The sequence below is a fragment of the Tinamus guttatus genome, unplaced genomic scaffold, assembly GCF_059628265.1.
Source record: "Tinamus guttatus ecotype Peru unplaced genomic scaffold, ASM5962826v1 Tinamus_guttatus_pri_ptg000326l, whole genome shotgun sequence".
NCBI lineage: Eukaryota > Metazoa > Chordata > Aves > Tinamiformes > Tinamidae > Tinamus > Tinamus guttatus.
Window position 1 is genome coordinate 1,244,911 of NW_028288860.1, and position 27,486 is coordinate 1,272,396.

Below are 27,486 nucleotides of genomic sequence, written 5' to 3' on the forward strand. Positions count from 1 at the left end.
CTGCCCGAGGGGTCTGGACATGGTCTGTTTGAACTTGCACTGCGAGTACCTCCCACACAGCCCAGAACCTGCAGAACAGAGTGAAAAGAGACAAATCTGCAGTCTACAGGAGTGCAGCAGCAAAGCTTTTTGACGAGGTCCTGCCTTGTTCCATCGTTACCTCTGTAATATTCCATACGGAAGAAACTACAAAAATACATAGAAGAAAAGTCCACTGAGGCTTATAAAAACCACTCTCTGAGGCCAAAAAAAGAAAAGAAAAAAAAAGGTTGGTAGCATTAGACACTGGAAGAGTACAAAGGGTGAGTGTTTTTTACGTGGTCTTTCCTTACTCTCACATGAACCCCTGCTGTCAGAAAGCAGATGCTAGGCACCACGGACCGTTGTTCTGATCCGTATCAGGTCTGTTTCTTAAATAAATGCTGTCAGTTCAGGGATCCTACTGGAAACTTGCAGAAAGTGCAGGATGCAGGTCCATAAAGGGAATGGTTGTGTCCAAGAGGCAGGTTTGAGCCAGCCTTGTGGAATGGTCCTAGGACAAAGTAAATTCTCTGAGCACACATCTGAATCCAATGACGTTAGGTTTTTGTGTGAGTCTAAATAGCTGAAGACCAGGACAGTAAGGAAGGAGGAGGATTTTGGAAGCTCCTGGCCTGCTGTGAGAAGCCACGTCCACGTGTTAACTGTTCACTGCGCAGAGAAAAGCACTGCGTATGGCACATAACTCCTGGTGTCTCAGCGACAGCATTCACATTTTCTGATTCAATTTTGTATACCACAAGACTTCCCTCAATGACAAAACCGAAATGGCAGGCAGCCTGGTTACAGAGAAAGGTTTGGCCTGGGTTTTTAAGTAGCTGCATTTTTTTTTTCCTTTCTGGCAGAAGGACAGTGAGGCTGCAGGAGTATCTGCGCAGGTCTGGAGGGACTGGGGAGCAGCTGTGGAGGCAGCTGCCCTGCACGCTGCTGCTCCTGTGCCGCCGGCTCCGCTGGGAAGCAGGGGGACAGGGCTTGTCTTTCCCTCCCAAATCCCGCAGGGTTGGCGCATCCTGCACATGCATGGCATGCTCATCCACAGAGCCTCCCAGGCAGGAGCTGGGCCATCAAGCAGCCCAGCTTCCCTGCTGAGCCGTTGCTTTATAATCTTCTGTGTGATCGCTTTGTAGTTTACTCAAAAGAGATGATTACAGTCGAGATAAAACTCAGCGCTAGTGTCTGGGTGAAACAGCAGCGCACACGTGCACATCAAGCACACAGCGTGGCATCTCAGCCCCTGCCTCCCCACATTGAGTGCGAAGCCATTTTGAGGGTCTGCTACCAACTCTTAATTATGTTCACCATAGCCAGAAAAAATAAATAAATAAAAACACCGTTTTCAGCATCTCATTTAGACTGTCTTGCAGTGATCAGGACTGCTGGAAGCAGAGGCCAGAAAGGCAGGAACGTCTCCAGCCCTTTCCTGCTGGCTGGAGGAGTGCTCTACCCACACATACTCCCAAAATAGACCTGACTGCAAGCACAGAGGTCATGTAATGGCACTGTACAGAATGGGTACAGAGCAGAGGAAAAGAGGGTAAGTATATTTAGCAATCCCCTTCCTGTTCCCCTCCCATGAGAACCAAGCACTTAAGCCAAACACTGTGGGTAAATAAACTGTCCTCAAAAGCAGACAAGAAATTTCACAGAAACACATAGGCGGGAAGGGCTGTCTGGAGGTCTCTGTGCAGGTCATCAGAGCAGGAGGCTCTTGCTGAGTTCTGAACTTAACAAGATGATCAAGGATGGAGCTCTCGCTGCCTCTCTGTGCCCTCGTTGTAGTGTTTCACAACCCTCTTGGTAGAGCTTTTTTTTTTTTTTTTTTTTTTCTTCTGCACATTCAGTCAGAATTTCCCACATTCCAGTCAGTCCTTCTTGCCTCCTGTCCTGTCCTTGTGTGGCTCTGAGATGAACTGGCTCCATCTCCACAGTCTCCCTTTGCTACTGTAGACAGCAATAAGGCCTTCCCTTTAACTACTTCTTAAGGCTAAACTCATTTCTCTCACCTTTTCCTCCCAAATCCTGTAACTCCATTTCCTACCAAATCCCAACACAGTTGGAAGTGTAGAAGCATCACAAAATAGTGGAAAGAGCAAAAAGAGGGTTAGGAGGGGTTAAGAGGATGGAACTGAGCACAGAAAACTGGTGAAAGGAACCATCCAGGTAGGGACTATGTGATCACCTAGGTTCCAGACAGGGGCTATGTGATCACCTTCCAGGAGTGACAGTGGTTTTAGGACCCTAATTCACCGTTAGGCTAGATGCAGTCTGGAAGAACATGCCACCAGGTGGCAAATGTCCATGGTAGGCAAGACATCAGCACCCTGTGTCCTCACAAACCCTGTCCCCCACCTCATACTGTGCAGGAGAAAGCAACTGCAAATGCAGCCTCCCAAATCTCCAGGCAGCTCGGTCAATCACTGCATAAAATGCACCAAGAAAGACAAGTTCTGCTCTGCTGATCTATCTGTGGAGCGGGACAAAAACGGTGGAGAGCACTGGGGCAGCACATCCCACCAGAGCCAGGGCCCGCAGCCTCTAGCCCACTGAGGTCCCCTTTCCCAACAACCAAAATCTTCCCACGGGGTAAAAAAAAATAAAAAATAAAATAAAAAGGGAGACTGAGAGCTGAGCTGAGACAAGGAAGCAGCATCCCCAATAGCTCTCCTGTGTGCCTTAGACCCCGGACAGGCCTGTGTAGTTCCTTTACCAGCATTACACTGCTTCCTTCCTCCTTCTTGTTCTGGAAGAACACTGCAGGAAAAATAAATTGCTAAAACGAGATGCTACTTGGAGCACGAGAGGGAAGTGAATAAGGAGGGAGTCCTGCTTGGGAAAGCATACAACAGAAACTGTACCAGTGATACGGGGCTTCCCCGCTCCCTGACTGCCCACTTGCCAGTGGTCTCCCAAAACCCTAACAACTGGCCATAAAACTGAGCTAAGGAAATCTGCAGGCTGGGAAGAACTGACTCCTTGCTGTCTCATGTACTTGGAAATCCTTGGATATGAAGAAAAATCATGAAAAGAGCAGACACCACGGACAGAACACCAAGCACACAAAAGAACCCACACACACATGCACTCAGAGCTGGCACCAACACAACATGCAGCTGCTCTCACCCACCCATTCCACACAGCACTGCAGCTCCATGGTGTTCACAGCACAGGTAGTACAGACAAGGCCATCCTTCTACTGATAAGGACGGAGAAGAGAAAGATACCAGACGTGATTCAAGGGTATTTCTGAACAGTGTTCCCAAAGGATTTCAGGATGAACTCGCTTCCACTAGGAAGGATCATTTGTTTGCTCTTAGACCACCCAAATACTGGGCAATACAAATTTTAGGCTAGAAAAACCACAGATGGAATAGGCTGTGATTTGCAAAGCCATCTGGTTTCAGCAGCTCTGTTTGTTGCGAGGCTGTAGACTCCTTTTTCTCACCCTGATTCAGGGATCTTAGTCCTTCTTGCCCTATACTGACCAGGGATGTAGAAGGACAATATGGAGCTGTTCCCTTCAGTGCCTTCTAGCCAGCAATGGCTCTAGATAGTCCTTTGCCCAAGGAAGGGAAGAACAAGTGGAAATGAAAGCTGCTCTCTCATATCCATCTACCTCCCCACAAGGGCTTTGGTCTTTCACTGTGATAATTTTCAGCACAGTCTGACAGCCCTGGCAGCAGGTCCCAGCCACACAGTGGCCCTACACATCCTCACTCAGTTGTTTGGATGTAAACAGGCACAGCCAGCATGGTGCAAGGTGCAAGGGCCATCCGAGGCAGCCTGTAAGTCTGCCAGGGCCAAATTGGACGCGATGTTGCTGGGCTGCCCCGGGACAACCAGGTCTGATTCAGCAGCTCCTGACCCCCCCACTACAATGGACAGGACAGTGTCCGACTCTTGGAATTGTTCTTTGTTTGGGCTGCTCTCCCGGGCGCTCTCCCCAGCAGCACCGTCCTTCAGCTCTGCCAGGGCCAGCTGGCTGGGGAGGGAAAGGCCCCCCTTGCGCCCCCGCGCCACTCGCTTCTTCTGGGGCTTCCTGAGCTGCAGGTCTTTGTCCTTGGGTGAGCCCAGGTGGCACTTGTGGTCCTTCATATACTTGTGGCGCGTGAAGCCTTTGCTGCAGGTGGGGCAGCGGTACTTGTAGTTGCCAGTGTGCGAGCGCTGATGTTCCATCATGTGGGCTCGGCGGCTGAAGGACTTGTTACAGTACTGGCACTTGTGGATCTTCATCCCTGCACGGAGCGTTGGAGGAGAGAAAGAGCTGTTAAAGAACCCCGTGTCGGCACGCAGATGTTCAGACAAAACTGCACCTCACCAAAGAAGGACATGGCAGCCTCCTCTTCCCCGCAGATGTTCCCTGATAAAACATCCCTCCTAACATATATCCTCCCTCCCTCTCCTACCCTGCAGCTTGAAACAACTTGAAACGTCTTGTCCAAGCAGCCACATGCTGCCACATGGTTTGCTAATTAAAACAACTAGCCACCCCCACACACACCTCACCCCAGCCCATCCCCACCATGGTCTGAGATGACACTGTGCCAGCTAATCAGAAAAGTAGGTGCTGCTACACCTTGCATGTCAGGGTTGAGGAAGGATTACATTAGTCCTGGCCTCCAATAAGGGGTTTAAAATCTTAACAGAAAAAAAAAAAAGTGTCAAGTGATTGTGGTGAAAAGACAGAAAGACAGATCACAGACTTAAAATTTGTGGGTATTGTTTGTTTTTTTTTCCAGGTGCATTTGGTAAATAATAGTTTCACTTTTTTTCCCTCCCAAATATGGGAATATGCCAGAGCTTATAAAATATCAGCCATGACAATGTCAGCACAGCCCTACCTAATCACTCATACCAAAGCTTTGCACGTGACAAAGGCCAAGTGCAAGGTCCTGCACCTGGGGAGGAATAACCCCAGACACCAGTACAGGCTGGGGACCGAGCTTGTGGAGAGCAGCTCTGCGGAGAAAGACCTGGGTGTCATGGTGGACGACAAGTTGACCATGAGGCAGCAGTGTGCCCTCGTGGCCAAAAAGGCCAATGGGATCCTGGGCTGCATTAAGAAGAGCGTCTCCAGCAGGTCGAGGGAGGTGATCCTGCCCCTCTACTCAGCCCTGGTGAGGCCGCATCTGGAGTACTGTGTCCAGTTCTGGGCTCCACAGTACAAGAGGGATGTGGAGCTGCTGGAGAGAGTCCAGCGCAGGGCCACAAGGATGATCAGGGGCCTGGAACATCTGCCCTATGAGGAGAGGCTGAGGGAGCTGGGCCTGTTCAGCCTGGAGAAGAGAAGGCTGAGAGGGGATCTAATCAGTGTATATAAATACCTCAAGGGAGGGAGTGCAGAGGACGGTCATGGTATCTTTTCAGTGGTGGCCACTGATAGGACTAGAGGAAATGGCCGGAAACTGAAACATCAAAAATTCCATAGGAATTTAAGGAAAAATTTCTTAACAGTGAGGGTGACAGAGCACTGGAACAGGCTGCCCAGAGAGGTTGTGGAGTCTCCTTCTCTGGAGATCTTCAAAACCCGCTTGGATGCAGTCCTGTGCCACGTGCTTTAGGTGTCCCTGCGTATGCAGGGGGGTTGGACTAGATGATCTCTAGAGGTCCCTTCCAACCCTAAGCATTCTATGATTCTATGATTCTATGACAGGAAAGACACAGTTTTACCCCAACAGACAAAACCCACAGAGTTCCCTAGGGCCCAAGAAAAAATGGTTTGTCTCTATTAGGAGCAGGAGCATCATTTTTGGAACATAAAGAGAAGGGAATTGAATCCCAAGAGCTCTCCTCTTGAATGGGAAATAATATTATCAGTGAGGAGTAGACAGATCACTGTAGACATTCATTTGAAAGCGAGCACACTGAATAATCCAGCAGTGTCTCAAGAGTCTCAGCCAGCAGGGCCTGCCTACAGGTTTATAGTGCAGTAGAAAAGAGCCAAAAGATAGACACGACTGTAAAACACAAGCTTGCATAATCAGGTCTGCAACCACAGAGATAAAAAGCTAATAAACAGTATTAAGAATTCAGGCTTATGCATGGAAAACACTGGAAAATTCTCCCGCAAAACTGCATAGCAGCTGTGTTAGCTGAGCAATGGGTGGAGGGACATGGTGGTGAAAGCATTTGCAGTGAACACGTTGCACTTCTGGGGGTCACAAAGGAGAAGCACTTTCACCATTTTCCACCTCCTGCTTCTCTGGATTACTCCTCCTGTAACGTGCTCCCCCAGTGTCACAGCGAGTCCCAACAACTTCTTCATGCCTAACTACTGGCTGAAAGAGCAGGGGCCAGCTGCACTTACCTGAATGGGACAGGATGTGAGCCTTCAGCTTGTCTGGTCTGTTAAACTCTTTATTGCAGCCTGTGTGGCTCCTGGAAGAAAAACGAACATGGTTGAGCAGCACAAATCAGCTGGGTATTGGTGCACAGAGATGCTCAGCCATTCAGCAATTCACAGCTCTTTTCCTTAGCAGGCCACAGGTCCCTGAGAGCTGCACTACTTCAACCCTTCTGGACAGGGCAAGAAATAAACACTCTGTCACATGGACACATCTGATTTCTGCTAGACCACACCTTGCCCCTGTCACCACAAATGCTCCTAGAAGTAGCAAACTGAAGATCCCAGCTGGAAGCAGAAATATTCTGGAGGAAGCTGCAAGCTAGTTAGAGCGGGGAAAAGTCACTCAGTCTCACTATGTCAAAGACCCCACGACTGTCCCAGAGACACTTTCTACAGGATGCACCCACTATACCTGACTCTCTGGCTTGTGCATTAGCTCCCACGTTGCCAAGTGCTTTTTGAGACATGACAGCTGGGGACATCACTACACTCAGCACTTTGTGCTCAGATAATATTCTTTCCTTTCCTCGGTGCTCTCTACATGTAGTCCCCAGAGCCTCCCAAGCAGGCAGGCATTATTTTACACAGGTTGATGAACTGAGGTGAAATGATGCAGTGCTGCAGTAAATCAGTACCAGGGATTTTCTAGGTTCCTAGTTCAAGAGCACCCAGCCTTACTGCTTCTCCAAGAACCAGTGGATTGGCAAATGCCATACATATACCATGCCATACGTATATAAAGAAACATTCCTTTCCTCCCAAATCCCATCACAACCCATTAAGACATAGCACGATGCTGGAGACACTACGTACGAGAAGGGACATTTATACTTCTTGAAAGGCTCGTGAATCAGCATATGCCGCTTGAGTTTATCTTTCCGATTGAAGGCTGCATCACACACCGAGCACTTAAAGGGCTTCTCTCCTGTGTAAGCAAGAGAGCAAGAGTCAGGGAGCGCCCAGGGACACACGGCTGCCCTTGTCATGTACAGGATTCACTCTGGCAGTAGAGCCAGTTTTTGTTTCTCCCTAATCTCTCCCAGGTTTCCCTAGCCTGCCTGATGGATGGATGGATGGATGGATGGATGGATGGATGGATGGATGGATGGATGGATGGATAGCTTGCAGTCCCCATCCTCCCTGGGGCCAGCTTTCTTGGCTTCTGTAACCCTGGACAGCAGGGAAGCCAGCTCTGCATCCCACTCCTAACTGGTGCGGTACTGGGCGTGAGGCTGATCCAAAACCATGCATTACATATGACTCATGCAGCTGACTGTTTTTCCAGTTGTCTGGAAAATAGCCAGGGCATTATGGGGCACAGCAAGGAGGATTACAGTTTTGAGACATGGAGCAGTAGGCACAGACCATTTTGGATCCAGCAAAGCCAGCAGTGCACTGGATCTGGTAAAGTCTCTTGGGCCCAAAACAGATTATCCAGAGCCACTTGGGTGTCATGTCTGCATTGTATTTCCAGAATTTCTGGGTCTAGCCTGGATGGCTCCAGTCCACTAACGTGCACGGGTCAAGCATCGTCCCCAAGAGGCAATATGCTCCCAGCCCAGAGCCAAGCATGGAAGCTGCACTGCCAGGGTTCTGTGCCTGGAATAACAAGCCTCAAGTTGCCTCTCTATCTGCAATCTCAAGGTTACAGCTCATCTTAAATGGGATCACCAGGGAGCTGGGAAGAGGAAGGTCCCACTCATTGAGCTCTGATCCCCCAGCGCCTGTTCCTGGAGGCTGCCAGCGGGCAGGGAAGGCATTCAGCTCCGTACCCGAGTGGATGTGGGCATGCAGCTTGAGGTAGTGCTCCCGGCGAAAGAACTTCTTGCAGATCTGGCACTTGAATTTGCTGCCCCCACCGTGCGTGGGGATGTGTCGGCGCAGATACCTCTCGCAGGGGAACACCTGTGAACACACAAGACTAAGGCTAAGACCTGGCAGCAGGCAGGGGAGATCCCTGAGCCTGCATGGGCAAGGGAGGCATAACCTAGGTAAAAAGCCAAAGAAGCTCAGGATGACTGTGTTCTTGGAAAGGAAGCACCGAGGAAATCTTCAGTTTTGTGCAAGGAAAATAAACATATAGCTTTTTTGGAGCAAAAAAGAAAAAAAAAAGGCTTCTTATCCTTAGGAAACAAATAAGCCAAAAACTTTCTGCTAGATTTTATAACACCATTTAAGTGCTGACGACCAGTGCCCCACATGGACAGCCCACTGGAGCCATCAGTAGCACAGGCTGGGTAAGGAACTCCAGTAGTTACCACCTTCCCACAATGTTAAAATTATTTTGCACTTCCCAATCAGCTATTACCAAAGGTTCCCATGCTGCTGTACACCCATTCACAGTTTTTATAAAGTCAGTCCCCTTTGGCTAATGGGGATATTGAAAATATGCAAGCACAGGGGAGCCAGGGGTTCTGCTGCCCAGGGCTGGGCTCTCACAGCATCTCCAGAAGCTGGCAGTATGAGTAAGAATACTCTCAAAAAGAAAAATGAAAAAAAAAATCACTGCTGCAGGCTCTCAAAGTCTTACTGTTGCTGCCGCTCAAAGTCCCACCCAGGCCCAAAATGGCATTTGTCACCTGGCAGGGGGAGCGGAGGAAAGACAGGTAAAGAAACACGAGTTACTAACCATGGCAGGAGTGTGTTTCCCCTTCCTGCGCTACCTCAGTACAGAGTGGTCACTCCTTTGAGATTGTTCCTGCCCCCACTGCAGGATTTTCATTTCCTTGGCTATAAACAGAGGAGCAAGGGTCCAAATTTTAGTCTGGATTTCAAATAATAATTTATTAGAATTCAAATCCCACAAAATTCTGCCCCTTAAGCCCCCTCGGAGGCCAGGCTGAAGGGAGTATTTCCAGTCAAAATCTACCCGGGCATTGTTCCAGTCCCCCTCACAACACTCAGACAGATTCCTCTTTTCCAAGGACACAGAGCGTTCATCCAAAAGAGTGGAACATGGGGAGACCCAAAGATTTCTACCGTGGCGGGAGGTGAGGAGAGCAACATGGATGCCCAGGCTCTCCAGGGACTTCCCAGGCACAACCCTTCCAGCCACGGATAGCTAGGCATGGTGGATCAAAGCCCTTGAGACACATGGCACTGATGCCACCCTAACACTTCCCCAAAAGCTGCCTCACTTTTCCAGGCACACCTGCTGCTAAGAAATAAGGGTGGCAGCCCAGGGTGTGAGGTCCCATACCTTTGAAGGCCCGAGCCAGCTCCGTGCTGGGTGTGTCAAGAGAATAAAGGAGCTCAGTTCTTTGCACGGCACGAACCCAACGCAGCACGTCGGTGTGCAGGGGGTGGACAGGGAGAAATGTCCCCTTGCAAAACCTGGGCATCAAACGAGGCCCAAGAGAAAAGCCAGCACTGAGGAGAGGAACGTACTCTGCACGAGAGGCAAGAGAGCTGGAGGCCATGATGCAATTGCTTCCAGCTCTCCGAAAAGCACCTCTCAAGCCTGCCAGTCCGTACTGAGGTAGGAAGGGAGAGGAAAAGGAGTCAAAGGTTCCTGTCCCCCTCGGAGCCCTAACTGCACGGCCAGGATTGGCTCTGGCAGCGGTCACCCACCCACCTTCTGGCAATGAGGGCAGGGAAAGTTGTGCGTTGCTGTCTGCAGATGATGCTCCAGGGCTTCCGGGGTGGAGTACTTATTTACACACTTCACACATCTGAATGCAGAGAGAAAGGACAGAGCTTGTGAATGAGGCTACCAACAAACCCCACACCACAGGCTCACCCCAAGCTGGACTGAGCACACCCACTCACCAGTCACCTTCTAGGTTGGTTTTGGGCAGAGATGGCTTGGCACAGATGGCACCAACATCATGATGTTCTAAAACCTCAACAACCCACATGGCCAAATCACACTCACTTCCTTCGCAAAGGAGAGGTGCTGGAAAACTGGGTGGAAAAGTCTCAAAATCCTCTGCTACACTAACTCTCCACACTTATTGGCATGAGCACCCAGGGACCTGAGCATATACTCCACGGTTCCTGGTGGAGACGAGCCCTAAGTAAAGACCTATTTAAAACACCTCTTCCCATCTTTCCTGCCAGAAGACTACTGTTCCCAGTGAAGAAGTTCTTGGATGACTGCACAGTGCAACTGAAGAACAACTGAAGTGCAACCTGTGGTTGGAACAGTCACAAGATAATATTCTCCCAGTTGGGGTTTCTGGTGTCAAATGAAGTTTGGGTTCACACTGCTGCCTTTCCGGCACCCCCGACCTCTCCTCCACCTGCTCATTTATTCCCATAAACGCAGCAGTATTCCTGAGACCTCTGCCAAACCTGACCGCTCATGGGCAAGGGGGCAAGCATTGTCAGTAACGAATACACAGGCACCCACACAGTGTATCTGCTGTGAAACCTTTCTTCCTTTGGAGGTCACACTAGAACCTCCCCAAAGATAAGCAGGGTTCTGACCCCAAGGATCACAGACAAGCTGTAGGATGCAGCTTCCCAGTACAAGGGTAGATAGAAACTATGGCTCAACTAAGAAGCAGCAGATACTTATTCCACAAGGTTCCTAAGTGACCTCCAGTTTCTACTGGACCTCTTACTCTTCCTGTATCTACCTACAAGCACTTCAGCTGTTTCCAAGCACTGTTCCTGGAAAATTACGACACTTCTTTTCTACATTAATAGGAAGGTTTTCCCAGGAAATATCCCCTTTTCAGCAAGAGAAAAGGAGAAAGAATTCTTTTTCCTGGGCAGCCCTCACTTCCTTCGCTGAAGGTGATTAGAGAACCACAGAAGACAGGCTGGGTAGGGGCTCCCCTGGGTCACTCACCCAGCCCAAGGCAGAATCAGCTGTGCCCACCTCACTCTTGGTCCCTGGTAAGAGCATTTGCAGTGATGGGATCTTCCCATGCAACCGGTAACAGTGTTCTGTTGTCTTTCCAAAATATTCCTTGTTCAAATTTCAACCCATCACTCCCTGCCCTGTCTTCCACTCACAGGGGAATCATCTTTTGCTTTTGCTCTCTTCAGGAGACTGTTAGCACCTTGAGCCAGTTCACGCTCCAGGACCTGAGAGTGAATTATAGTGGGTCATGCTCTCATTACATCCTAAACCTCAGGCCCAATTCTGAGTTCAAAGTGCTCATCTCAGCAGCCTGGTGGAGGGGCCCTCAAGGGAACCATGGCAGCAGAATACACAGCCCCCCTCTCCCCTCGGGTCCCAACAGCTCTTAGCCAAACATGCTCAGCACGCACTCACTCCTACAAGCCTTGTAAGCACCAATTGCTACTGTACTTGTACATGGCCACATCCTTCTTGGGGCTGTGTTGAGGCAGCAGGCTGTGGGAGTACTGGTGGACACCCAGCTCGTACAGGGAAGGGAAGTCCTTGCTGCAGAGGTGGCAGCAGTAGCTCAGCTCCTCCTGGTGACTCTTGATGTGCTCGAGGAAGGACTCCAGCTTCTGGAAGGTCTGAGCGCAGCTTTTCACCACACACTTATATACCTGAGGGAAGGCAGGAGAGTGACTGAAGTGAACAGACAACATGGCCTTCTGGCTTCTGTCCCTTCGTCCCCCCTGTTAGGGAGCAGCTGAACTGATGCTATGAAAGCAGCATCACCAGAGTTCCCAGAGAGCCCATCGTGACCGCAGCTTTTCCACAAGGCCACTGGCTGGCACACAGGAAGGGGCACAGCAATGAAACCCTGCTCTGCACTGCAGCAAGGCATCAGGGTGGTCTAACATACTCTCCTTCTGTTGCCTGCCCCAGAGGAAGGTCTTTAAAGAAGAGCGCAGAGCAGCTTCATCGTCAAAATGTGGGTGACAACTCTAGGTCAAGACAACAGCAGAGACTCCTGGAAATGGAGCAGGAACTAGGACAAACTCTACTCGTGCTGCACAGTACCCATCAGGCTAATGCCTAAGGCTCACTTTGCCCACAAGAGGCCCTCCCAGGGCATAGCTAACAACACAACTAGATTCCTTCCCTGACCCCCACAGCTGCTGGCCAACAGCTGCAGAGGATGGGCAAACTCAGCACAGCTCCCCTCCAGCAGGACTTGCTCCTTTTCCATTATGATCCCTCGGATAAGACCAGGTTCAGAAGCAAACATAGCGCCAAAAGATGAGCCCCACTAACCCTCACCCCTCCCACCTCTGAGAGTTGGGCTGAACTAGCTCAACTTCCACAAGACATTTGTTCTGCAAATGCAGAACATCAGGGCATTTCCTCTGAAGATAGCGAGTGACATGGAGAAAGGGCTATTGTACTGAGCACCTGAAATTACCCAAATAGGTGAGATCACAACACCCCAGTGGTGATTGTCCCACAACCTGAGAGCTGCCATCTACACTGAAGACCTTGGATTTTGCTTCTTTCCTTTTTCTCTAGCTGCCTGAACCTGCTCAGCAATTTCTCACCAGCAGCTCTGCACTGCAGAGGCAGTGGAGCTTTTCAAAACCACCCAGACCACACAACACATAGCAATACAGCGAGCTACAGTGCAGGGGAGGCACAGACAGCTTTAGAGAGCAAGCAACATGCCAAGGACAGATAGTGGGTGCCAGGGCACAGGACAAAGCCTGTCTCAGTCTCACCAACACAAGGCACCCTCCATCCTCACTCACCTGCTCGTTCTTGTGCTGCGTCATGTGTGATTTGAGCTGGAAGTAAGTGTTGAATTTGTTGGGGCAGAACTGGCATTGGTAAGAGCTATCAATCAAGACAACCTGCTTGGCTTCCAGCTTGCCTGCCTCGCTCTCCTCCAACGGGGCCATGTCTTGGGGAGCTTGCACAGGGTTCCTTGAGGGCTCACTCAAACCTGAAGAACAGGGAGACAAAGTCGAAGGCTGCAATCAGGCAGCTCTGAAAGCTGCTCTGCAAGCCCTGTACTGCCAAGACATCCCAGGCCTGGCACTGGTTCCAGACTCTTCCTTTCTTTCAGATGAAACTTATTCCCCAATTTTCCTGTCTACAGAATATCAAGGGCTTTGATTTCTCTATCTTCCTCTCCTTGACCTGTTCCCTTTACCACACTGCTTCCAAAGAAATAAATGTGCCCCACAGAGAAGTCATCATGGCAGACCCCCTCCAAGGAACTCAAGCCAGATTCACTTCCCATCTTAGGCAGCAAGATGGGAAGGGGGACATGGGGGAACAAGATGGGAGGCAACACACACAGTCCAGCAGCAGCACTGAAATCTGCATACAGCAGATCTAGTGGGACCCTGGCCTAGACACAACATTCCCACACAGTTTTGTTCCCTCCCCTCTTACCTGAGACTGAGGAAACCCACATCACTGCCTGCAGCAAGCAGTTTTTCTCTGCCTCTAACATTTCCAGTTGGCCAGACCCACCCCAGGCATGACTTTAGCATCACAAAGAGGCCAGAGCACGGGACTATGTTAAATCACCATCTTGTCCAGACACTGGATCAGAGCTGCCAAGCATGGCTCACACGCTGCCAAAGCTGCAGCCCCAGAGAGTAAGGAAGGAGAAGATGCCTCCTGTTCCCATGTATGACCAGGCACAGAGATCAGGACGGCCGTCTCGCCAGTGTCTGAACACACTATTGCTATGGGTGTTCATGAGCTGCAACAGGACACACTGCACTTGTCTCATGTGTGCTGCTAAACCCCAAGGCGGTATGCAGACATGCCCCCTTGCACATACAACTCCTTTCTCTCTTCCTTCCCCATCAGGGACGAGAGGATGCAGCAGCCTGCAGACTCCTCACATCATTGCTTCCCCTCTAAGACGCGCCCTCCCCAAGCAGCAAACCTGTGTTCTCCTCATCCTCCGTCTGGTTGGGGTTCAAAGCCATGACCTGCACCGTAATGGAGTTGCGGGAGATGGTGCACCCCAGCCCTGGAGGCCACACTTTATGGGTCTGCATGTGCTTCTTCACGTTGGACTTCTGGGCGAAGGCTCGGCCGCACACAATGCACTGGAAGGGCTTCTCACCTGTGTGACTGAAGGCAGGAGGCACCGGCTCAGCGGCCCCCAGCACAGACCACAGCAGAAAGGCTGCTGCAGGACTGCACTGAGCACTCAGCACTCTCAGCCAGGGGACAAGAAGGGATCAAAGGAAGAAGAGGGGAGGAGAGAGAGCTCTACCACAATGCAGGACATCACTCTGAAGGCTTCCACACTGACCTCTGGGACCTCATTGCTCATCCCTGTCATGCCTCCCTCCCTCATTCACACATAGCTTTTAGCTTGCAATCCCCTGATCTCCCTGAATCTGTGTTCCCCTCTTTGCGGCCAAAATACTCTGCTTTTCTGCTGTGGGAGAAAAAGTTGGCTCTGGCACCTGGCATGGGAAAGGGATCAAAACCACCACTTACTCCTTCTCACCTGCCTCAAGTTCTGCAGTCTCTGCTGGGGCAGATACTGAACATTTTAACAGCTGCCTGGCAAAGGCCTCCATCTTACAAGAGCTCCCCACCTAGACACTGGGTTGGCCTATGGTTTGGTAACACCAGCCCCCAAGCAGCCCTTGCTTGCTAGGGTGGGAAAGGAGAACAAAGGCAGAGGGAAGCAGCAGAGGTGACACTGTTCCAGCAGTTGGGTGACAAGAGGTTTGCCTTTCAAGGCCATGTCTATGTCCCTAGTCCCACTCCTTAATCACCAAGAGGGTTACACCAACGATGCAGCTTTCACCCCACCTGCTAAGCTACTCACTGGGAGAATTATACTGGAGGGAGGAGGGTGAAGGATCACCTCCCGATGTGCTATGTATTCTGGGTGGCAAGACAAACACAAGGCCTATGGGACTGTGCAGTCTCCCTCGACAGCACTATGTCTGATCCACCCCAGCTGCTTGGCTGCATCCACACTGGTGACACTGTTACCTTCTGATGTGCTGCTGCAGGTCAAAGTTCTTGGTAAAGGCCTTGTCACAATAAGTGCATTTCAGCTTGGGGGACTTGAGTTTCCCTGGAAGCAGAAGAGTCAACACAGGAATGAGATCGTGCAGCTCAGCCCCATCCACCCCAGCTCTGCACCCAACACACATCTACCCCGGCAAAAGATTAAAACACTCATGAGGATGTGCCTGGCTGGAGCAGAGAGAAGTTTAGGCTACATTTAATGTAGCCTGAGCTACATCTAAAAGTAGAAGCTCTGCATAAGAAAGGGAGGCTCTGATGCTCATCTTTCCTGCAACCAGACATACGCCTCTCCTGCCTTGCCTGCGGACAGGCACGTTTTGCTTGCAGGCAGTACACACACCAAAATACGTAGCAGGGACTGGGCTGCTGAGACCTGCTGAGTGTTAAGGGTCAGGCCACATCCAGCCTCTGGGCTTGCAGCTGGGCATTCTTGCTCAACTTAACACGGACCAAACTCTATCACCTTATTTGCAGGATATCCCCTTTTTCAAGCATGATCCAACAAGCATCCAGCTGCAGTGTTTTAGCAGAAGTCTGCACCATGCAGTGGCACACTGACAGTCATTTCACGTGTGTCCAGAGATAATGGACAAGAGGCAAGTCTGCATCTCTGGCTGCTCTACATAGCCTTGGGTATGCTGTCCTGTTCCTCCTGGAGAGGAGAGTGCACAGCCAGTGCCACCCAGCAGAGTCTGGAGAGCCTGCGGTTCAACTGTGCGCTACAGGACAAGCCCAGGGGCCTGCGGGCTAGAGCAGGGCAGCAGCCATGAGGACACCTACCTTCAAGCAGCCCGCTCTCGGCTCTGGAGCGTCTACTTTTGGCAGCAGAGGCAGAATCAAAGCCAACCACGTTGCCTCCTCCTGCACTGGTCAAAGGTGTGGGAGCGCTGGTGCTCTTGGATTTGAATCCCTGCTTCCCAGGGCTGAAGACAGGAGGAGAGGGATATACAGGATTTTCCACACACTGGCTCGGTACCTGGAAGAATGCAATTATCAGTGGAAAAACAGATTTAATAGACAGTGTCATGCTGTGCCAAGCACAGCACCTATGACTCTACACCTCCAGCAACACTTGCCACAGGAGGGTATTAGTTCAGCCGTTTTCTGCCTCCTGCCAAACCAGATCCAACTTGTGTTTGGATCAACAGAAATGTTTGATCCAACAATGTGTCTCTACCTAAAACTAATGGCAGGTACTGCATGAAATGCTCTTGCTGAACACCACCAAGCACCCAGGATTTTTTCTATCAGAAACAGGAAAACAGAGAAACTCTGAAGGAGCTCTCTAGTCTCCCCCAACTAGGTCCTACACCTAGAACGGGTTCTCATCCTTCCAGAGAAGGTTACCAGACCTCCAGGCCCTTCTGCCAACCAAGAAGGACTGCAGAAGGGAAGGAGGCACAGGAAAACTCCAGTTCCATTTACACTGGCACTATCATTAAGAATGAATGTGGGGTGACACTTAGAGAAGAAAACAGAGACATCAGTCTGGAGGAGCGTGGCTTGAGCTCTTTTCATTACGCACTCTGATAAATTAACACAGAGCACTAAGTATCCAACACCATCATCCATTTCTGAACACCTGCACTTCCAGATCAGACGTCAACTACAAAGACAAGGCTGGCCAACTTCTATCGCACCCGTAGTTTCCAGTCCAGAGCCCTTTGACCTCTCCTGTACAGCAGCAGGCTGCACTACAGAGCCTGCTCTTGAATAGGGACACCTCTCAAGGTTACTCCTCCAGGTTGAGAGCTTCCTTACCTGCAACAGATCCTCTGTATGTGACCGACAGCATGCTGAAACTTTGCTAAGTTACATCTCTGACTGATTGTGCATACAATCCTTTCGACATAAACCACTGACTGAGTCTGAGATTGAGACTGGATCCAGCTGCACCCAGAGTCTTCTGAGGTGTTTGGAAGCAAGGGGTTCCACTCTGAACCTCGTGACTCATCGGGAGGGTCTGCTCGACACTTCCATCTCACCCTGTTCTCCATGCAGTAAATAACTGAGTGAATCTTGCCATTGACCCTTGTCAAATCACTGCCTTATTTACAACTGAACTTTGTTAAATCACTGTCTTACCTCAATAAAACACATTGCTTCTCTCTTGCAATTGCCTTCTCCTGTTCTCAGAACCCCCCTCCTCTTGATGACATCTTTCCGATCTGTACTTGCTCCCAGAGGAAATAATTTGTGTGTGTAAAATAACCTAACACATCTTCCCAGACTCTAATCCTGCTCAGCCTTACCTCTATGGGTGGATAGGGCTGCATCCCCAGTGACTGGATCTCCACCGTGCTGCTTGCTGCCATGGGAGCAGGCGCGCTGTACACTTCGACCACGCCACCACCCCCAGCACCGGGCTGCCCCGGAGCCCCGAGGCTTGGTGGGGGAGGCGGTGGCGGCTGCGGAGGGGGCGGCGGAGGAGGCGGGGGTGGCGGAGGGGGCTGGGAGAGATAGCCAGCCCCAGTGTGCATATTCAAGCTGCTCTGGAAACAGAACAAGGAGAAGCAGGCACACAAGGCATTAAAAATGCAGCACTGGTCTAGCAAGGCCAAAGTGGAAGTGCTGCACCCTCACACCCACGTTCCCCATAGGGTTTCAAATGGCACCAGCGGCATCAGTGACAACACCGCCAACACCCAACTGCCACGTTGGAGCAGGCTGTGCAGGCAAGCAGAAGGTTGGCTTGATCTGCTGGTAGGTATCGTCTCCAAGCACTGAAGTCCCACCGCTTTTATGCTTTTTTTTTTTTCTCCTAACCTTTCTGGTTATTAAGGACTTTTTCAGAGCTTGGAGAGAATATCCAGCCCTGAGGAGAGCATACACCAACCATCCCTTGATGAGATCCGTATGGCGAACTGATGAGGGCTCTAAAAAAGGGGAGAAAAAAGGTGGAAGATTATACTACAAATACCTGCGCATCCAGCAACAAGGACAGCAGGAGGGAGCAGACCCTGGAGTTATCCTGTCATTATCTATCAGGCCTCCCTGGACATGGCTGTCACACTGGGAAGGTGTCCAGGACTCAGCATCGAGGCATATTTCTCTAGTGAGGCAGCAGGACTCCCCCGCAGCCCCTTACCTGCACTGAGGGCTGCACCGCTGGCATCGGCTGGTCCAGGGAGGTGAAGGCAGACATGGCCGACATCAGCACCTCGTCGCTAACCAAGATGTTCCCCTGCACAAGGGTCTGGATCAAAGGAGACGGAGGAACCGTGATGTATGTAGAAATTTGCTGAAAGAAAAAAAAAGGTTGCACTGTTGATCATCAACAATAAAATCAGAATAACAACGACACTGAGCTTTTTACTGACCCTCTGCATCTCTGCTTCCACAGGGTCTAGCCAGTAGATAAGCTAAGGTAATTATGTACCACTTCTTATCAAGTCCTCTGCAGTTTCTAGCTGTAACAGTAAGCAAGCTCTGGAAATGTTCACCTCAGAAGGAGGTACAAAGTTTTCTGACTGCTTGAAGAAGTGGTCATTGGCTCAGATGGTTGGATATTAAACAAGCTTTGCAGAAGCAACTGGCTGCAGATAATTTGGGGCCTTTGCTGGATGCTTTCCCTGCTAGGAAAGGTGGGAAATTGGGGGATACTGCTCTGGTTGCAGATGGTGAACATCAGGCTCATATCTTAAGACCAGAAAAGGACTATAGGAGCAAAGGTTGGGTTGTCCTCTCTTGTTAGTAGAAACGACCAGTGTTTGCAAACCCAGACAGCACCATCCACCAGCACTAAGTTAACTCAGAAAAACAAAAATTGGTTTGAAGCATTCAGAAGCCACCATATTGCAGTCAGAGGACATGTCATGCATAAGGGAACTGCTGCACAAACTCACTCCTGAGAGTCTCTTGGGGAAGAGAATCTCCCAAGAACAACCCCATCATACACATGACCTCACACCACGTGGGGTTATCGGCAGGAGACTGGCAGAGGGATGCAGGGGAGAGGCTGCCACAATCACAGCCATCCTCTTCTGCTCATGAGCCAAACTGCGGATCAGGGAAGAGCAAGATCCACTCCGCCCTGAGTAATATACAGCATGGGCACTTGCCAGGCCGGCTGTGACACCAGTGCTCTTGGGTGGAAATGGAGTTTACCTGAGCAGAGACATGATAAGAAACCTCCTGGCCTAAGAAAAAAGCAGCTAGATACTCATGCTGAAGGATACCTTACAGCAGAGGACCAAGCAGATGTAACATGACATCAAAATCCAACACAACCACAGCTGAGCATCCTAGAAGGCCAATCATGAGGTATCACTGGATTTAAAAGCATAATGCAGAGGTTCTCCCACTCCTAAAACAGCAGGGACAGAGCCCCTGAACCCACTGACTTGTTGCAAGGTACCTGTCGACTGGCATTTGGAGCCTGCTGCAGCGAGGTGATGGACGGGGTGTACCCACTGTTGGTGGCCAGGGAGACGGTGGAGAGGGAAGGGGTATTTCCCTGGCACTGCTCTCTCTTGTGGGTCATGAACGCAGGCAATGAGTTGAATTGCTTCTTACACTTCCCACACAGAAAGACATCTTCATCATCTGCAATTAGAGAACCAGATCACCATTCCAGCCTCCTTTCTTCAGCCAGTGTTCCATTAACTGCCAACCAGAAGGAGCAGGACAGCAGGCACCTTCTGGATCTCTAGGAGGTCATCATCAGGACAGAATCAGCTGCAAGAGCAGAACTGTCCCTCCTCCCCACTCCCCAGCTTGCCTTGAAACCAAGTGATGGAATCACACTGGTCTCTGCCTTGCACCCATATACAAAACTCACAATGTCACGGTGACAAGCTGAATCCCACTGCCTGTCCTCTCATCTCAAAGATGTGAATATCCAGCCCAGCTCTGCTCCTTCACCACTTCCTGCTTTTAGTCAAGTTGCTTCTTTCAAAGCATCATGACTATCCTTGGCTAATGCAGGTTTTACTGCTTAAGTCGCACAGACGAAGAGGAATAATTTGCATCATAGTACAGAGTCAGTGGCAAAATCAGGGCACAGTTTGCACCTCAAACCTCCCCTGCAGAAAGATTGCAGGTCTTCGGTGCCTCTGCTTGATATTAGTGGCAGAAAGAACACAACTCAGGTACCATGTTCTAGATTAAATCTGCAGCACTATCAACACAAAGAGGCACATACCACTTTTCATTAGAGACAGCTGGATTCAAGTCTCTTGGGTAAAAAGTACCCCATGGCTCGCAGGAGCGTGACTACTGTCTGATTCCCAGCACAGGCTCAGGCAGGACAGTGCAGGGGAGCACAGACCTCTCCAAAAGCACAGCTCAGAACACAGTCACCACAAGAAGTCTTCTCAATAATAGGCTGAACTGGGAATTCACTGTCCAAATCATTCTCACAGACAAGCTAGTCTCTTCCACACAAGGGGAAAAAGAGCAGAAAGAAAACACACTCTCACAAGCAAAGGCTCGAAGTATCAACCCCCCGCATAGGCTCTTGGATCTTCTGCCAGCAAAACTGCCAACCCATAGCTTGCAACACTTGTAGTTGCAATCTGCAATGGGTGGGAGACCCAGAGGCAATTCTGCACCTGCCCAACAAGTCCTAGTCCAGCACTGGCTGGTCCACATTTACCAGTGCTGGGGGAGGCAGCTCCAAAAACATCCTGAAGGCCAAAACAGGAGCTGTCATGTGCATGTAAGCCACTATTTCCCATATTCATTCACACAGATTCACTCAGTGACTGGACAAGCAGTACATCCCCAGAGGATAAGGGACTTCTCATTATAGTAAAAAATATAAACAGTAGCAAGCACTAGCAAAATACAAGCAATAACAAACACTTTCAGCAGTGAGTATACTGCTCCCTTTTTTCACATCGTAAACATGTGGAAGTGCCCTGTCCAGCATCTTGCCAAGACAAATTCCAAAAGCATCGTTCTGCACAGACCCATTCCTCCTGCTCCACCGAGCCCAGCTGATGGGTCACAATGCTCACAGCATTTTCCCATGTGCACACTTTGCATCACCGACCACTGCGGAGAGCACGCTGGAAGAGACCGCTGCCCCCTCCTCTTTCTCTCGGCGCTGGAGACTCACCCATGGACTGGATGGTGGTGGATGAGCTGACATTTTGAGCAGATGGATCGGTCGCCCCTCCTTGACCATCTAGTAAGGACTGCACAGCCAGCACCGTCTGATTATCCATGCCTGCAAGGGACACACAAGTGGGGAGGGTAAAGGGAGCGAAGATCAAATGCAGAGTGAACTTGCTCGCAGGATCTGCAGAAAATGAGCTGAGAAATGGCTGGTTGGGACATCACGGTCCAGTCAGGGTTACGGCCTGGATGTACCTCCCTTGGGAGGCAGTGTGTGACAAAACCCTTGGCGGGCAGCAGCTTTGTGTCAGCCCACCAGGAAGCTCTGCTCTGAGTAGGAGCACCTGAGACGCCTCCCTGTTTTCAGGAACACGGCTCTTGGTCCCGGCCATCGGGAGAACGTGGATACTGCATTTGCAAGTTGCAAGCGTGGGCTCCTGGCAAGGGCGTTGGGGCACTCGCTGGCCCCTCCACCTGCCATGCAGGACCTGCAGGAGAGGCAGACGGATCCCTCTCCCCCGGCCAGGCTCCCTGCAGGCGCCTCTGCCACGAGCTGCCAGTCGCCCGCTCTCATTTCCTTCTCCCTCAGGACTACACAAGAGCACACGCACCCGACATTTGTTGTCAGAGTTGGCCCGCATGCTTTGGCACAAATATTTTTCCCTACAGCTAAAATGTTCTAAAATATTCCAGATAAATAGAGAAGACAGTGGCTGCTCGTGCAGGGAGCCCACCTGGCCAGCGGCACACAGCCCCATGGGTCAGCCCAAAGCCATTTTTCTCTTGCTTTGGAAATCAGAGGCAGAGAAATGCAGAGCAACACAATTGTGAAATAAAAAATAAAAAAGGTAAAAGGTGTGATGTACATGTATCACTCCTCTCTAGCAACACATTAAAGATCTTTGCAGAATGAGACTGCCCATCATTACCAAGGCAAATCCTAGAAATAGATGCCATGAAACAGAGAGCACATGGAAGTCTAACAGTTTGCAAACAGCATAGGTGAGCAGAGATCCTGATGAGAAACCTGTGAAGAAGCAGCACTGTGAAGGACCGTAAAACATCAGGACAGGTTAGAGTAGAGAGAAGTGGAGGGGCAGAAGCAGCAGCTCCTTCTTTCCGTGTGGGTTCCTCTGCATTTTGGGTACAAAAGGCAGCCTGAAAAATGCCACAGTTTATAGAAAGCTCAGTGCCCACAAGATGCAAGTCTGACTAGACCGTAGGCAGCTTCATGAGTTAACTGCATAGCTGCGCATTTAATACAGAGGGAAATCAAAAAGTTTGGGGCTTAGCAACCAGTGAGTTAAAGCAAGCACAGTTACTCGGCGCCAGTCAAGGCCGTGCACAGGCTCAAGCAGAATGCTTCGGAGCGGTCTGCATTGGCTTGAGCCTGGTGGTGTCTGTACAATGCTCTGCAAAGTCACAAAACCTAAAAAAAGCCCACTCTGCTCACCTTACTGTACGACTTCCCCAAGACCCAATGAACACACAACAGGTCTCAAGAAAACTAGTCTAAAATGTGAAACTGCTGGTTGTTGCTATTTTGTTGACTTTTCATGTTTCTCTCAGCTTGGACAGTGAAATGGGTCGGCTCCGTTTCACCTGTGTTTGGGTTTCCCCCCTGCTCCCAGTCTTAGGAGGTACCTAGGGCTCTTTCACCCTAAGCTTTTGGTTGCTGTCATGAGCACTGGGTGTCCAGTGAGGGGTGGGAGATGTTCCTGTCCCCAGCACGGACTGAGGACGTGGTGACGTCCGCAGCATTGCGGGTAGAGGCCAAGTCTCCACCACACTGAAACTGAAGCAAATAAGGAAAAGAAAATTTAAAAATTAAATCAGCCATGAAAAGCCACCACTTTTTGTGGACTTAAAAAAGTATTGTTTTTCTTTCTTTAATTTGCCAAAATGTGGCACTCTCTGGAACCTTATGAGAAACACACACGCCAAGAAGCCCGTTGTGAGGAACTGAGGCAGCTGGTTGTGCACAAAGCACTCCCAGCTCTCCAAGTGCAGCAGCTCCTCGCTCGCTCCGGCTGCCCCGAGCCCGGGGTGCTCATGGGGCGCAGAGCGGGCGCAGGGACGTCCCCACAGGAGCTGTTGGACAGCACGGTGAAACACGGCTGCAGAGCAGGGACCGATGACGACACATCCCCGTGTCTCACCCCAGGCTCTTGCATCCCCAGGGCCACCCGCATGCAAGGTTCCTATGTCCCCAGCATCACCCCTTGTCCCCAGCATCACCCCTCGTTCCTGCATCCCCAGTGTCACCCGCACCCCACGGGCCCACGTTCCCCCACCACCTCATGCCCAATGTCCCCAAGGGTAACTCCACACTCCCGAGTCCCCCAGGGCCACCTGCACCGCGGGGTCCCGCATGCCTCAGTGTCCTCCCATATCCCCGCACCCGCGCCGCCATCCTCGCCCCCCCAGGATCCCCGGCAGCGGGCGGGGAGCACCCGAGGTGCCCGGAGCGGCACCGAACACTGCGCCCACGCAGGGGACCTGGAGGCACCGAGGGGATAAGGGGACCCTGCGGCGCCGGCGCTGCCGCGGGGCCGTTCCCGCCCCCGGCACCGCCCGCCCGGGACCGCTGCGCCGCGGCGGGGAGAAGGGGACGGGGCCCCGCCCCGCCGCGCGGGGGCCCCGCCGGGCCGGCCGGGGCCGCTCCCGGAGCGGCTGCCGGGCAGGGGGCAGCGCGCGGGTGTCTCGGCAGCGCCGTTACCTTCGAGCGCCTCGAAGATCGCCTGCGCCATTTTGGAGTCGCGGCGGCGGAACGGGCATTGTGGGAAGCGGCGCCCGCGCCGCCAGGGGGCGCCCACGGCCGGCACGGCGCCGGGGGCGGGGGAACGGGAGGCGCGGCCGGAGCGCGGGGCGCGGCCGGGGCTTTACGCGGGCAGCGGCTCCGCCGCCGCGCCCGGCGCCGCCTGGGCCCGCGGCTCCCGCACGGGGCCGCGGCGGGGCGCCCTGGCCGCGCGTCCCGGCGCCGCCGCTACCCCCACCCGGCCGTGTCAGGTCAGGTCACGTCAGGTCAGATCCGATCCGATCTGGTCAGGCCTGGCCCGGTCCGGTCCGACCCGGTCCAGTCCAGTTTAGTTCAGTTCAGTTCAGTCCACTCGGCGCGAGGGGCCTGGTGGCGGCCCTCCCGCCGCCCGCTCGGAGCCCCCCAGCTTGGAACGCCCCCATTGGCTCCGGGGGAGACTGGCCGCGCTGTGGGCCCGCCGCCATTGGCTAAGAGGCTTGATGGACAGCTGAGGCAGCCAATGGCGCTCCGCGGAGCCGCGTGTGCCGGCGCGTCTGGCCGCACGGGCGTGGCGTGTCGCTGGGCCGCGGCGCCCGCGCTAAGGGCGTCCCCGGCGGTGCCGCCATGGCGGACGGCGCGGTGCGGTGGGCGCTGCTGGACGCCGTGAACACCCTCCTGCGGCAGCGCCGCTACCGCGCCGCGCTCGCCGTGCTCAAGGGTTTCCGCAACGGCGCCGTGTGAGTGCGCGAGGGGCGCGTGTCCGCGGCGGGGAGACCCCTCGCGCCGCGGCGGCCTCGCGCTGAGGCCTCTTTCCCGCAGCCCCCGGCGCCGTAGCAGGGGGTGGAGGGGCTGTTTCCTTTTACTTCCTTGTGCGCGACCCCCTCGGGGGCCTCTGGGGCCGTGTTTCCTTGGGACGGGTCGTGTCTGAAGCCTCCAGTCCATCTTCCCATGAGACCTGCTGCTGCTTTAGGGGTGACTGAAAAGGGCTGTGAAGTTGCTTAAGTAGTGTCTTTGCGATGTCAGTAGGGCAGAAATGGGGTAGTTTGTTGATGTGACAGGAAAATATTAAAATATTGGATTATTTTTGCAGATATGGAGCAAAAATTCGAGCGCCACATGCCCTGGTCATGACTTTTCTGTTCAGGGAAGGAAGGTATGGATCCTAGCTCTTACTTTCATGTTACTGTTAAGAACATCTTTCATTTTGTAAAGATTGCTTGTCTCCAACAAGCCCAGGTTTAAAAGGCAGGAAGACGTGTGTGCCATGCTCACATCCCGTTGCTTTGGTAACGAAGCACGTTGTCTCATAAATGCAGTTATGCGCACTGTAGAGATCGTCCTTTGGTGAGAGGAGAGAATTATCAGTCTAAATGGACAGGGGGCACGGAAGCTGTCATGTCCAGGTTGGGTGACTGCAGTGGTACTGACTTTTTGCTCTCCTAATTGCCTGTTTCTTTTTTTTTAGTTTAAGAGAGAAACTGAAATCAATTGCCCAGGCCACATACACTCACTCCCGGAACTTGGCTTACTTCGTGTTCACCTACAAGGGGCTAATGGCGTTGCAGTCCCGACTACTGGGGAAAAAAATTCCACTTCACACTTTCTTTGCAGCCTTCATTGGAGGTTGGCTAGTGTTTGGTGAGAACAATGCCATCAATAGCCAGGTAAATATTTTCACTGAAAACTTGTTTTAAAAAAGAAGGAAAAAAAAAAAAAGGAAGACAGTTATGGGCCAGTCAGTATAGCTTGGCGCATACCTGGTGGTTCCTCTACATGGCATCTTTCTGGTTCCTCTGTGCATGTGTACAAGAGTTAGTGCTGCTTGGTCTACACTCAGGTCTTGTGCACTTCTGTTAAGGGCTGCCTGCAAGTGCCTTTGAGAGCTAAAAGCCCTGGTTTCCCTACAGAGTTGCACTTATTTAACTAGGAGTAAAAATATCCAATCCAAATCTATTATGTTACTTCACCTCTCTGGGTTAGCAGACTTTGGATCTGGGGCTCTCCACTTGAGAGCCAAAACCCAGAGACTTTGTGGGTGTAGAACTGGATGAGATACTGAGCTCTGCTTGAGTACTGTCAAAGCCTTGACCAAAACTTAAAGCTCTGTCTGTGGTGCTGGAAGTTTAAATTGGCTGAACTGATAAAAACTGCTTGGGGAAAGTTTATTGTAAAGCTGGCTGATAACAGCTTTAGTTTGGGTTGGTAAAACAGATTTAAAAAAAAAAAATGTATTAATGTGTGAAATCCCCTGCAAGAGCTGACTCCTAGTATGGTTTTAAGACATGCCCAGGCCACCGAGTCTGTCCCTCCTTGGCAGGCCAACAGGGCTCCTGTGGTGATCACATCAAAAGCAGTGTCTAAGGTAGTGTTAACCAAGCAAAGATAAAATTTGTGCAACTGATTTGCAACTGCAAGACTATATTGCATCAGGTGCAGTTTGTTGCTCACTAAATTAGAGCCCTGGAAGGGAAACAGGACTTTAAGAATATAGGGAAGACACAAACACCTCCTATTTTACAAATTGCTTGTTATGTCAACCTACAGTGTTTACCCAACTGTTGTTAAGTTGGATAAATTTGTTTTCACCTCTCTTTCTGACTTAGCATTTCTAAATCACTTAATTTATGCAATTTACTGGCTGTGTTACTTGCTTAATGCTCTGTGTTTTCTCTTCATGCAGATTATTATGTACCTGCTGTCTCGCATCCTGTTTGGCTTGTCTCGGTTGGCAGTGGAAAAGGGCTATGTCCCGCAGCCCAAGCAGGATCCCTTCCCACTTGTCGCTGCTCTGTTATGGGGGACAGTTCTTTGGCTCTTCGAATATCACCGGCACACTCTGCAGCCTTCTCTGCAGTCCTCCATGACTTACCTGTATGACGATAGTAATGTATGGCACGACATTTCTGACTTTCTCATTTATAACAAAAGGAGTACGAACAAGTAGCTGGTTCATTGTGAAGCGCCTTTGAATGGGGTAGTACATTCCAAAAACTAAGGAAAAGTGTTATTCTAATGTTCTGTACTGATGAACTTTGAAATTAACCTCTATCAAGCAGAGTTGCTTCTTGAGTCTTTGCCAAATTGTTCTGATTACTCCAGCCTTCTGTTGGCTCTGTTTAGAGCAAGTAAACCTCCCACAAAAACTTGCTGCAGTGCCTCAGTGGGAGAAAATTCTTTAGGAAACTTCAGTTAAAGTATGGATTTTTTTTTCTTTTTTTGACCCTATTTTTTACTTACAGCTACATTAAAAAAAAAAAAACTAAATATAAAACAAAAACCTGTGACAACAAGTGGGTGAAAATATTTCTGTAATCACTTAAAAATGTTTTAGGAATTTTCTTAATGCTTGAAAGTTGGAAGTGTTTTCTGTGCCACTGTGCCCACTGAAATGGAAACATGGGATCAGGAGGCCTGCTTAGTTCTGAAAGCAAGGGCATAATTTCATTATTT

The 27,486-nt window shown here is 51.0% G+C and overlaps 2 protein-coding genes across 2 annotated transcripts; one reads left to right on the forward strand and one right to left on the reverse strand.

The window, feature by feature from the left end:
- Positions 1-3,720: 3,720 nt before the first annotated feature.
- ZNF341 (zinc finger protein 341) lies at positions 3,721-24,061 on the reverse strand. The gene is given in 16 exon segments (XM_088529178.1): positions 3,721-3,797; positions 3,799-4,271; positions 6,344-6,414; positions 7,196-7,307; positions 8,155-8,287; positions 9,957-10,053; positions 11,643-11,851; positions 12,974-13,167; positions 14,128-14,318; positions 15,201-15,285; positions 16,020-16,215; positions 17,492-17,731; positions 18,328-18,480; positions 19,597-19,784; positions 21,301-21,411; positions 24,019-24,061. Coding segments are annotated over 16 exon segments (2,532 nt in total). The 5' UTR covers positions 24,050-24,061; the 3' UTR covers positions 3,721-3,749.
- Positions 24,062-24,660: 599 nt separating this feature from the next.
- Positions 24,661-27,253, forward strand: PXMP4 (peroxisomal membrane protein 4). Its single transcript, XM_088529191.1, has 4 exons — positions 24,661-24,773; positions 25,127-25,189; positions 25,502-25,700; positions 26,717-27,253. The coding sequence occupies exons 1-4, from the start codon at positions 24,661-24,663 to the stop codon at positions 26,978-26,980; spliced, it is 639 nt and encodes a 212-aa protein (XP_088385317.1). The 3' UTR covers positions 26,981-27,253.
- The last annotated feature ends 233 nt before the right edge of the window (positions 27,254-27,486 follow it).